This window comes from Eriocheir sinensis, chromosome 23 (assembly GCF_024679095.1).
Source record: "Eriocheir sinensis breed Jianghai 21 chromosome 23, ASM2467909v1, whole genome shotgun sequence".
Taxonomy (NCBI): Eukaryota; Metazoa; Arthropoda; class Malacostraca; order Decapoda; family Varunidae; genus Eriocheir; species Eriocheir sinensis.
Window position 1 is genome coordinate 15,946,745 of NC_066531.1, and position 12,013 is coordinate 15,958,757.

Genomic DNA, 12,013 nt, shown 5'->3' on the forward strand with positions numbered 1-12,013 from the left:
CTTCTCCGACTTAATCTCGTCGTCTTGTTTTAGCTGAAAGAATGAGAATGGCGGCTTTGTCCTCCTTTGTATGTGTGTGTGTGTGTGTGTGTGTGTGTGTGTGTGTGTGTGTGAGCTTGAAGTAATGAAAAGTTGATATATTGTTGGATGAATATAACGAGAGAGAGAGAGAGAGAGAGAGAGAGAGAGAGAGAGTCATTTTAACAAGTAAAGATGCGTTGTTATACCTTGAAGAATGCTCTCTCTCTCTCTCTCTCTCTCTCTCTCTCTGATGATGATAAAGGATTTACCGAATCTAGCTTTTATGTAAGGCCTTCAGCACAAACAACAGACTTCAGTCCCTTTGTTCACAAGAAAACGTCCAGTTTGCTAACTTGTGGAACAGTTTTTACTACGATTCAGACTTGTTCCTTGCTGATGGCATCCACTTAAACCCTGTTGGAGCAGCCCGTTTCGGGAGGCTGCTCTGTGACCAAGTGGCTCTTCGAAAGCCAAAAAACGCGGAGGAGAGAACACCAGCAGCTCCACCGTAAGGGAGCACTCAACTCGCAAAGCCCCCGACTCGAATCACATTAGAGCTTGCTATGTAAACGCTCGTAGCCTACGTAACAAATTTGAAGACTTAGAAGTCCTCGCAGCTACAAATCATTATCACATCATCGGAGTCACAGAATCGTGGATAGACACTTCAAATAGAGATTTCATTGCGGAATATAGATTACCGGGTTATACCATCTTTAGTCATGAAAGAGAGAACAGACAGGGTGGAGGCGTTATCTTTTATATCCACAACTCTCTCCATCCCGTATCCGTGAAAACTGATATTATAACCAATGTAGACACGGTCTTCATTGAAATTAAAAATAAATCTCGTAAAATAGTAATTGGACTTATCTACAGACCGCCAAGGCAGACTCTTGATATCGACCACGCATTAAGTGAATTATTATTAGAAACAAGTAGCAGTTGCGAGGCACTAATTGTTGGGGACTTTAACTTGCCAGTGAAAAGATGGGGTGAACCGTTGAACTGTCATACAGGGCTCGACCTGTGCACAAATTTACTAGAAAGTGATTTGCATCAACACGTTCAAGAACCGACTCGGGAAAATAATATACTTGACCTTATCTTTTCAACGACAGCTGATCTAGTTAACGAAGTAAATGTTGGTCCAATTTTTAGTTCTAGCGATCACCGAACAATCACTTTCAGCATCAATATGAAAGAAAGTAAAGTAACTCCTAGTAAAGAAAAGGTGCCAGATTATTAGAGAGCGAATTTCGTAAGACTCCGATCAATTCTAAATAACTCTGACTGGACTGAAATCTCGGCGGAAACAGATATTGATAAATCTTGGGGGGCCTTCACCACAATATTGAACAATGCCATAAGTATATGCGTACCCTATCGTAACAGACGTTCTGCTTTTAAGAAGAAAACCAAATGGTGGAATAACGAAATTCAAAATAGCCTATCTCTTAAAAATGCGTATACAGTAGATACATAATTTATCAACTCAGAGTGAGGCTGACAAACTAGAGTTGGACAGAATTCGCCGCGAAACCAAGAAATTAATAAAACGAAGCAAGAAAAATCTTGAAGAATATATAGCGGAAACAAGTAAATCTAATCCTAAATAATTTTTTAGGTATGTAAATAATAAAAAGTCACTCACTTGTGGTATCGGACCGCTTGCTAATGATAATGGTAACCACACGAACGATGAAAATGAAATGGCTACAATCCTAAATAGCTTTTTCGCATCCGTGTTTACCGACGAAGATTGTTTATCACCTCAACCGCCGGAGGTTTGAAGGACCGAAAAGATGTTAAGTGGCGTGCTCATCGTAGAAAGTGACATTTTACGCACAATTGAAACGATTAAAGTAAGCAAAGCTCCTGGGCCCGTACTTATAAAGAGTATGTTTCGCTTATGTGAGACATAAATCAAGAAAATGGCGGACACCGAGACATAAGGGAAGCATAACCCTTATGTTTCAACTAAGCGGAACATAAACTGACTCGCCAGCTACGCGCGGGGTGGAGGTAACATTGCAATCCTTATGTCGACATAAGCGAGGCATAACAGTCAAGATGGCAGAGCTAGTGGGTGCGCGTCCGCGGCAGCTGAGGACTTTTCGGGCACGAAGAGACGTCCTTGATGAACTTCCGGACCCGGAATTGATCAAGAGGTACCGCCTGGACCGTGCAGGGATACTCTTCGTGGCTGATTTGGTGCGTGAGGCCTTGACTGCTCCTACAAACAGGAACCAAGCCCTCTCCCCGGAGATGAAGGTCCTCGTAACACTGAGGTATCTTGCTACGGGGAAAATGCAGCAGTGTAGCAGCGACGACTTGGGGCCTTCACAACAGACCGTCAGCAGGGTCACCGGAGACTGTGTACGCCCTTGCACAGCCTCATATAGTGAGACGCTTCATCAAGTTCCCCTCACTGTGCAAGAAACTCAGGTGAAGCGGCGAGTTTGAGAATTGCGGGATTTCCTGGTGTGGTAGGGGCAGTAGACGGAACACATGTGAGGATTGTTGCACCCAAGGAATTTGAGGCAGAGTATGTGAACAGAAAAGGGCACCACTCTATAAATGTGCAAGTCGTATGTGACACACACGAGAGAATTTTACACCAAACTGCAAACTGGCCCGGGTCTGTCCATGACGCACGTATTTTGCGTGAAAGTGCTCTGTTCACAGGGTTCGAGAGGGGTATGGTCCCTGCAGGATGCCACTTATTGGGAGACAGTGCCTACCCCTCCAAGAAGTGGCTCCTGACACCCTATGTACGACCTCAGCCGGGCCCACAGTCCGCCTATAATAGGTAAGTTTTTGTGCACACACACACACACAGCGACATTCGTGTTGTAATTAATGTCTACTATGGCAAAGTGGTCCCTGCAGCCTCATCTGTTCTACCCGCGCTGGGCTAGGTTGCCAGTCTTATTCATTCTGTGCTGCAGTGTTACCACGGTGTTACACTCACACTCCTCAACTCTACCAAGCTTAATAACCTAACCTTACCTATCCTAACCTAATCAAACCTAACCTAATTTAACCTAACATAATCTAAACTATCCTAACCTAACCCATCCTAACCTAACCTAATCTAACATAACATAACCTAAACTAACATAACGTAGCCTAGTATAACCTAATATAACCTAACCAAACTTAGCGCAGCCTGGCACTCCTTGGGAGTCGAGGTTGTGGTAACACCAGCAGAAAATGCATTACTGGCAACATAGCCCAGCGCATGTAGAGGAGCTGAGACAATAGGGACCACTTTGTGATAGGATTGCCGTAATATCTTTCATCATTGCTTATTTCAGGCTTAGGCCATGCAAACTACACTAATGTAGGAAAATTAGCTAACTTGGGTAACAGTATTATGATTAGCTAACAGTGCTCTTATACATTCATCCTTTTTCCAATCATGGCTGTGTTTTACTTCTTAAAACCCCTTGTATGTTCATTAGAAAAATCTAGCATAACAACCCTTAACTGCAGGATTATAAATCTTACAGAAACAATATTGTTGTCCCATGACGTTGCATTGCTAATTTGAAACTTGACAAGGTATTGTCTAGAAAAGGTTGCTGCAATTTTAGGTTGTTACAGTTAGGCTTGATCTTTTTGTAATTTCAGTATTGCTAGTACATACTAGTCTATGAGGGGAAAATGTAATATAGGTAGGGTTAATGAACTTAGTGTGAAACATGACATTCTTAAAGGAAAGTTTGATAAATCTTAAGAATAGCGGCTCCATTCCTCCACCACCCCAGCCCCTACCCCAAGACAAGCCTGGTGACCTGTGGGGAAGCTGAGTTTAGGGAAAGCCCAAATCACTGAAAATTTGGCCCCACAATTTCCCCAGAAAATCCCCAAATTAGGAAAATTCCCTTGTCGAAAGTAATTAAAGTCCCAAACGCATGCTCTTGTAATCTATTCCAATATAACTTGGCAGCCGCTGCAGCCGGTCTGTTGACGAGTGTCAGGCGTGTCATTGGATGGCAAGCATAGTGACCCCTCCCAATCCGTCCCGCGTCGCATAATTTTTGACGGGCCACACTGCATGTCGAGTATATTTAAACTACCCCAACCGAACCTTACGACCTAACAGCTAACTACCCTCTCGACTCCCCTGGACCCCCTCCTTCTTAAATTATCCCAACCGAACTTTACAACCTAACAACAAAAATATAGAATGCCCTCAGAAATACTTACAAAATTAAGAGGAAGTAGATGCAGCATGCGTCTCCTGTGGTGGTTACAGGGGTTATATAGTGCAGCTGCCTCTTGAAGGAAGACATGCAAGCGTTTGTTAGGGTCATTAAAGGCCATAGAAACATGCACCTTGCAGTACCCACAAAGTGCTTCTTCCTCCTGCCAAAGAGGGGCACTTTTCTCTTTGCTTCCCTCCACAACCGCTCGATATTGTTTGTGGCGAACACACAAGTCAAGCAAGTCTCTTGCTTTCCCGGAGTACCGCAAGCAGAAGTCAATGAGGCCAAAATCGCAGTCGGTACACCTTTCCAATGCCATGACACAGACAGAAGTGACGGAGGTGAGGACTTTAAGGTATCCAAGCTGCCGGTGAGGAAACCCGACTATCCCTAAACGTGAAAAATCCCTAAATCTGGGGCAATGCTCTTCAATGAGAACCCAAGCAGATTATGTTATGGCTTAGATTTCAACTTCATTTTCAATGTAATAAATTTGGGCAAGAGTGTCATGCCTTGTCTGAAGGCAGAAAGACGCGTAATAAATTACAAATACATTTTTCGTGTATAATTCGTTCTTCCTTGTCCTCCCCTCCTAACCCTACAAGTGTGAAAAGCTGCAGAATTTGTACGTGACAGTACGTCACAGTACCTGCACGCACACAAACAAACATATGGATTCCACCAGCCTCCTGCAAGCCAGTCTCATCGCCCATCGACTTGGAAAAAATCGTGAGGCCCGCGTGGAGAAATACACCCCTTGTGACAAACACGGCTGACCACTTGTCAAAATCCCGTCGTATGTGCTAGTAATGTTGTAATTACCACCATACCGTGCCCTTTATGCGCACCCGCTAGGAGCCGCTATTCTTAAGATTATCCGAAAGTTGTTTTTAAGTTCAGTTGCAAAAGCAATTTTTACAGTATCACTACATTGTCATTAACTAAAAATTTCAGAGCACACAAAAGGACAAGGAGCACAGTGGAGAGGGGGATTGGCCAGTGGAAGCGGAGATTTCATGTGCTCCATGGTGAAATCAGAGTCAGCCCTCCTGCATATGTGTGTAGAATAATACAGGTATGTAGACAATCAAGTGATGATCACATCTCAATACTGTATCGTCCACTACACAACAATAATTTTTATTACTTGTTAATATTAACTCTGTCTGTAGGTGTGTGCTATTTTGCACAACATCTGCAAAGACAGACGCCTCCCTGTACCCGAGGAAGGAGAGGACGAGGTGATGGTGCAGGTTTCCATGAGGACCCACCTGTCCCACTACCACCTGTACCTGGACGAGTTCGGGAAGGTCTGCTCTACAGGGATGAGTTTGTCAACCTTCACTTCATGTAAGTTACAAATATCAAAATTAAATGTTTTGTGTATCAGCCTGTATCTTTCCATGCTGCTCAGTATTTAATTTTAAATTTTCATTTAAAGAATCTTACTATTGCAATGTTTCAATTTTTGTTGCAGTGACAGACCTCAACCTCAGCCTCGTGCAGCTGTGTGATGCTTCCCGACCCATCAACAGGTTAATTCCACACCTACTTCCAAGTATGTGTGTTTGTAATACAATTGTGTGTGGATTTGATATATATATATATATATATATATATATATATCTATATATATATATATATATATATATATATATATATATATATATATATATATATTACAAATCCACATTCGTATCACTAATAAATGCAGAAGCTATACTCAGTATTCAAATAAATTTATTACAGTATTTGGTAAGAAATTTTCACCAGTATGTATGGTTTAAAACAGCCAATATACTCATGATTGCCTTTACTTTTTTTCTAATATTAAGCAATAAATGATTTCCTTTTTAACAATAAATAAATAAATAAATTCCTTTATAATAAATAACTATGTAGGAAAACTACATAATGGAGATCCTAAGGAAAAATATATTACAGGAAAGCTAATGTAGAAGAGAGTACCGGCAGGGTAGAAAGGGTGGAGTGTGTTTGAGAGAAGAGGCAGGGTGAGGTGTGTGAAGGAGAGTAGAGGCAGGGTGGAGTGTGTGAAGGAAAGTAGAGGCAGGGTGGAGTGTGTGAAGGAAAGTAGAGGCAGGGTGGAGTGTGTGAAGGAAAGTAGAGGCAGGGTGGAGTGTGTGAAGGAGAGTAGAGGCAGGGTGGAGTGTGTGAAGGAAAGTAGAGCCAGGGTGGAGTGTGTGAAGGAGAGTAGAGGCAGGGTGGAGTGTGTGAAGGAGAGAAGAGGCAGAGTGGAGTGTGTGAAGGAGAGTAGAGGCATGGTGGAGTATGTGAAGGAGAGAGGCTGGGTGGAGTGTGTGAGTAGAAACAGGATGGATTTTGCAAGAGAGTAGAGACAGGGTGGAGAGTGTGGGGTAGTAGCGGCATGGTGTAGTGTATTTGTGTTACATTAGTTTTTTAACTTGAAGTTCGAGTAGGGTTTTATGTACTTTTAAATTTTCAGTTTCTTGTTTAAGTTTTTTTAATTCTGCCTGTTTAATTTCAACTTGTAGCTCTGCAGCCTGCAGTTCAAGTTCCCTCTTCAGGCGGATGAACTGCAGCTCCTCCTCATCCACCAACATGGTGCAGGTCCCAACTGGTGTACTGGAGGAAGCTGCAGCGGCAGGAACTACTGGTGGTGGTGTGGTGGTGGTTTGAGGTGTGTCTGTGCTGGGTTGGGGAGGGACAGGTGGTGTGACATCCACCTGAAGACTCCTGGCAAAAATACATCCATCAGTACCTGCACTCATAATTTTCTTGTGTTATTTGACTTACATCCCCATTTATGGAAACAATACAGTTTAGGTTGAAAAGCCTTTGCAGGAAAGGAGGTGTGTTCCAGAGGTCATTTCTTTGGTGTTCTGCTGTTCAGTACGTAATGCCTACGTCGTTAAGGACAACTAGCATGGTTCATGAGTAAGCAGACCTGACCGAGGTCAGACGTGGGTCACGGCGCTCTGAATGGAGTAGCCAGGGCCAGCCTGTTGGCCTCTCCCCTGCCCCTCCATCCCCCTCTCCCTTTTCATCAAAAACCCAACATCGTAAGAAACTATTGTGACATCAAGCTTAATCATGGTGACAGACAGTGAGTGCTATGTGTTTGTGGTCCCGTGAAGACACTGAAGTTTAGAAATGGTCAGTGTGACATCGACACGGCCTTACTATCCAGCCGACGTCCCAGGTGCCCCGAGGTACACCAGCCCGACCATCATGCTGCTGGGAGAACTCTGTTCAGCCGCCTCTACCTGCACCCCTGCCATCAGCGGCGACCTGACCCTTTTTTGACCTATACCCCTTTCATATTGTAATTTCCCATTTTTTTCAAATATATTTCAAAATTTGTATTTTAAATGTGTATATTTTCAGCTTTACAGCTGCAATCACTTAATAGACCGTTTTATTTTTATTATTACTAGGAAGGATGTCTCAACACATTATCAAGTCAGCTCTCGATAGCAATTGAATAAATTTCTGTACACATTGTTCCTCACTGTTTGATTCCATGATTGCCCTAATATGGACTGCATACAGCAGCATGATAGTATTGGGTAAATAATAATAATATGTAATAGTACTCTATAATAATACTTTAAGCAGAAAACTGTGGACTTTAGGAGATGGAAAGCAATACCTCCTCCTTGTGTACTGCAGTTTTCTAAAAGGAAAGCAAATTATTTTCAACAGTAACAGCAAGACCTATTTTGGAGAACTTTAAATCTACAATCTACCTGACAGGCATTTCTCAGTAAAACGAACTAACACAACTGATAAATCATTTGGAAATGTCATGTACATGTTAGAGTAATATTTTTGTACATTTGGATTTAAGAATATTTATTCTTATTTTGGTAATGAAGTAATGTCAGACATATGAGACACACTTCATAAAGCAATACATTTAGTACAAATTAATGACACCTATAAGACATTTTAGGTTAATCCATATTGTCTGCTTGTAACCTTAATAAAAAGTTGGTACAGAATTCCTAAAATATAATAAATCAGTGTATCATACAAACAAGCTAAAGTAGACAAATACGACGATCATCAAGGAACGGAAATAACAAATTTTACTAATGATTGTACAAATAACGTTTAGTAAATATTCTGAGCCCTCACATGGGGGTGGGGAAGCCAGGGGTGGCAATTCTAGCCTGAACCTGCCGCCCACAAGGCTGACAAAATTATTTTAAAATCAATATTTTTCAGAAAGTAACAATAACAACCACACTGCAGTCTGAGGAATGCTTTTTCCTATTATTTATGAAAAAATAATTTTTAAAATTTCACTTAATTATACGGCACAGACAGCAAAAGTATCTTTTATTATGTATACCGGTATCCAATAATCACATTGCCCGAATTAGGGTCATAGGCAGTAAAGGTACGTGGTGGAGGTGGGAAGTGGTGATTGGGGGGAGGGGGGGGGAGTCACTGAGAACTTTGCTGGGGCAGCACTTAGGCATGTAAGGGCTCTGTAAATATTTATACATGACTAAAGTTTTATTTACCCACCCATTTTCGGGAACATCTTCAGTGTCAAGTGGAAAAGGGTCCACCACTGTCCTGTCAATAGAATTGACCGATACGTTCCCCTCTCCCAGCACATCAGCGATGATGACCTCTAGCTCCCCGAGGGGTGTAGGCGGAAGGCCACCACCTAGAAGAATATATATATATATATACGTATATATATTGGTACATGAGTGCAAGGCTAAGTCAATTGAATTCCCTTGATTGAAAAGAAAAGGCAATACATTACAAATGTTATTTCCATCAAGCACTTAATAAGCATTGAAATTTACAGGACTGTCACTTTGCTTGTTAGCCATTCCTTGCACTTCATGAATACCATTTTATTTCAAGAAAAATCTTACCTGTTCCATTCCTGGCCTTTTGGTAGGCACTAATTTTAGATTTTGCTTCATGCATAACAGTTTGCCAGCGTCTCTGGCACTGCTTTATGCATCTGCTGAAGCCAGGGTGGAGTGCCGCTAGGCGAGAGACAATGCTGCCCCAAGCCTTCGCCTTCGCCTCAGCAGAGCAGCCATTATCGGAAAAATTTCCCTTGAGGATGGCTGCTTTCTCCCTATAGAGCTGTACAAGGGAGAGCGTTTCAGCGTGCGTCCAATTGGCGTGGCGGTGACGTGTCTGCCGAGGAGGCTGTAGCTGGGGCGGCGGCTGTTCCTGCTGCTGCTGATGTGGCTGGGGGTGAGGCTGTGGTCCCTCCTGCTGCTGCTGTAGCTCCTGGTGTAGCTGCTGACCTCGATGGCTGCTGAGGGGCTGCAGAGGTCGTGGCTGGCTGTTGGCGGCCATGGCTGCTGCCTGCTAGCTTGAAACTCGCGGGAACGTTTGTTTACATGTTTGAGGGGCTACGTCCTTAATTTTATCATTATTCCATGTGATGTTGGTCTATGCATCGTCAACAATACCCGAAAATACTTTATTTTATTTTATACATATTACCAATACGTCAATATGCTTTTAACATCAAAATTATACCAAATTCCAACATTTTATTTTGAGTTGGTATCCCTTTCATAGGTGCAGCGCAGGGGTTGGCAACGATGTACTAATACTCGCTTATGTCGAGCTGGTTATGTTGAGGGGGTGAAACATAAGGAGGGGGGTTATGTCTCGTCATTGTTAATACTCGGATATGTTTCAGTTTATGTCTCACATAAATTTCTTTATAAGTACGGGCCCTGGTCCAGACAAAATTACACCTAGGGTCTTAAAAGAAATCAAACAAATTTGTAAACCGCTCTCCATCATATTCAATAAATCTTTAACAGCTGGAAAAGTTCCGTCGGATTGGCAACTTGCAAATGTCACACCAATTTTCAAAAATGGGGACAAGTCTCATCCAGGAAACTATCGACCAATTAGCCTGACATCGATTGTTTGTAAGTTAATGGAGACTACCATTCGCGACAATATGGTGAAATTCTTCGAAGAAAACAATATAATAAATAATTCGCAACATGGCTTCCGTAGTAAACGTTCGTGTTTGACTAACTTACTTGATTTTTTTCATTATATTTTTGAGGTGTTCGATGAAAGCAGATCAGTAGATATCATATATCTGGATTTTCAAAAGGCATTTGGTAAGGTCCCCCACCAACGATTGCTCAGCAAACTATTGGCGCACGGTATCTCGGGTAACATTCACAATTGGCTTGCGGACTGGCTCTCTGAGCGGAAACAAAGAGTAGTTTTAAACGGTGTTACATCTAACTGGCTCGATGTCAGAAGCGGCGTAACTCAAGGATCAGTGCTTGGCCCCATGCTCTTCTTAATTTATGTTAATGATATCGATGATGGGCTCACTTGCAAAGTATCAAAATTTGCTGATGACACAAAAATTGCTAGTAAAGTAACTGCGACACTCGACGAAGAAGCTTTACAACCAAACCTAGGTCGACTTGCACGTTGTGCCAATCAATGGCAAATGAAATTTAACGTTGACAAATGTAAAGTGTTGCACATCGGAAAAAATAACAATCGCGTTCGGTACGTAATGAAAGGCCAACAACTTTCTGCAGTAAGTAAAGAAAAGGATCTTGGAATCAATGTATCAAGCGATTTAAAGCCCAGTCAGCATTGTTCAGAGGTAGTTAAAACTGCAAACAAATTGGTTGGCTTCATCGGACGAGTCTTTAATAATAAATCCGAAAAAGTAATATTAAAACTGTATAATTCGTTGGTTCGACCCGTCTAGAATACTGTGTACAGTTTTGGTCTCCTTACTACAGAAAACACATAGAAACGTTGGAACGGGTTCAACGAAGAGTAACAAAGATGATTCCTAGGTTGAGAAATTTGTCATATGAACAAAGGCTTAAAGAAGTAAATTTATTCAGCCTATCAAAACGAAGAATGCGAGGCGATCTAATAGAAGTGTTTAAAATGTTTAAAGGATTCAGTGATATTAATGCGGAAGATTACTTTACAATTGATCGATCAAATAGAACAAGAAGAAATCACAATTTGAAGATAAGTGGTAAAAGATTCTCGTCGCACGAAGCTAAACACTTCTTCTTCAATCGAATTGTTAATGAGGCTGCAGATACGGTCACTGGTGAGGGGGCGTCGTATTGATGGAAAATCTCCCTGTCTGTGACACTGGTACCGTTCAGAGAGGCTTCCTCCAGCTCGGGCTGCAGCTCGGGGGCCTCCTCTTCTGCGGCAGCGTCACCGGAGGCTTCCCCAAGCTCGGGGTGAAGCTCGGGAGCCTCCTCTTCTGCGGCAGAGTTACCAGAGGCTTCCCCCAGCTCGGGGTGAAGCTCGGAGGCCTCCTCTTCTGTGTCAGCGTCACCGGAGGCTTTCCCCAGCTCGGGGTGAAGCTCGGGGGCCTCCTCTTCTGCGACAGAGTCACCGGAGGCTTCCCCCAGCTCGGGGTGAAGCTCGGAGGCCTCCTCTTCTGTGGCAGCGTCACCGGAGGCTTCCCCCAGCTCGGGGTGAAGCTCGGGGGCCTCCTCATCTGCGGTAGAGTCACCGGAGACTTCCCCCAGCTCGGGGACCTCCTCTTCTGCGGCAGCTTCACCAGCGGCTTCCTCCATCACGGGGACCGCCCCGTGTGCAGCAGTGCCATCCATATCAGGTGGGGGTACTTATAACAGTTTGAGATGGTGGAGGCGGGCACCCCTTGCAGGGCAGTACCTTTACTTTATCCTCCCTTTCTCCTTTCTATCACCTTCCTTCTTCCTCCTGCCCTTTTTCTCCTTTACCATCTCCTTTTCCGTCTTTTTGTCTTCTCCCTCGCTTTCTTCTTTCCC

The 12,013-nt window shown here is 43.1% G+C and overlaps 1 protein-coding gene and 2 long non-coding RNA genes across 3 annotated transcripts; 2 read left to right on the plus strand and 1 right to left on the minus strand.

Annotated features, from left to right (window-relative positions):
* Nucleotides 1-2,595: 2,595 nt before the first annotated feature.
* LOC127002640 (uncharacterized) lies at nt 2,596-5,477 on the plus strand. Its single transcript, XR_007756361.1, has 3 exons — nt 2,596-2,833; nt 5,190-5,310; nt 5,408-5,477. It is a non-coding gene; the product is annotated as an uncharacterized LOC127002640 (long non-coding RNA).
* On the plus strand, nt 5,476-7,060 carry LOC127002641 (uncharacterized). The gene is made up of 3 exons (XR_007756362.1): nt 5,476-5,585; nt 5,713-5,793; nt 6,749-7,060. It is a non-coding gene; the product is annotated as an uncharacterized LOC127002641 (long non-coding RNA).
* A 1,544-nt stretch (nt 7,061-8,604) lies between these two features.
* On the minus strand, nt 8,605-11,797 carry LOC127002590 (skin secretory protein xP2-like). The gene is made up of 2 exons (XM_050868673.1): nt 11,368-11,797; nt 8,605-8,681 (listed from the first exon to the last, which is right to left on the minus strand). Exons 1-2 carry the CDS (start codon nt 11,795-11,797, stop codon nt 8,605-8,607), a joined length of 507 nt encoding a protein of 168 aa, XP_050724630.1.
* Between the last annotated feature and the right edge of the window lie 216 nt (nt 11,798-12,013).

Excerpts from the sequence above, each read along its gene's own strand:
- LOC127002590 (XM_050868673.1), bottom strand. The coding sequence starts at position 11,797 with ATGGAGGAAGCCGCTGGTGAAGCTGCCGCAGAAGAGGAGGTCCCCGAG. Across the intron at positions 8,682-11,367 it reads GGAGGAAGCCTCTCTGAACG|CAAAGTTCTCAGTGACTCCC; the intron begins GTACCAGTGTCA and ends GTGCTGCCCCAG.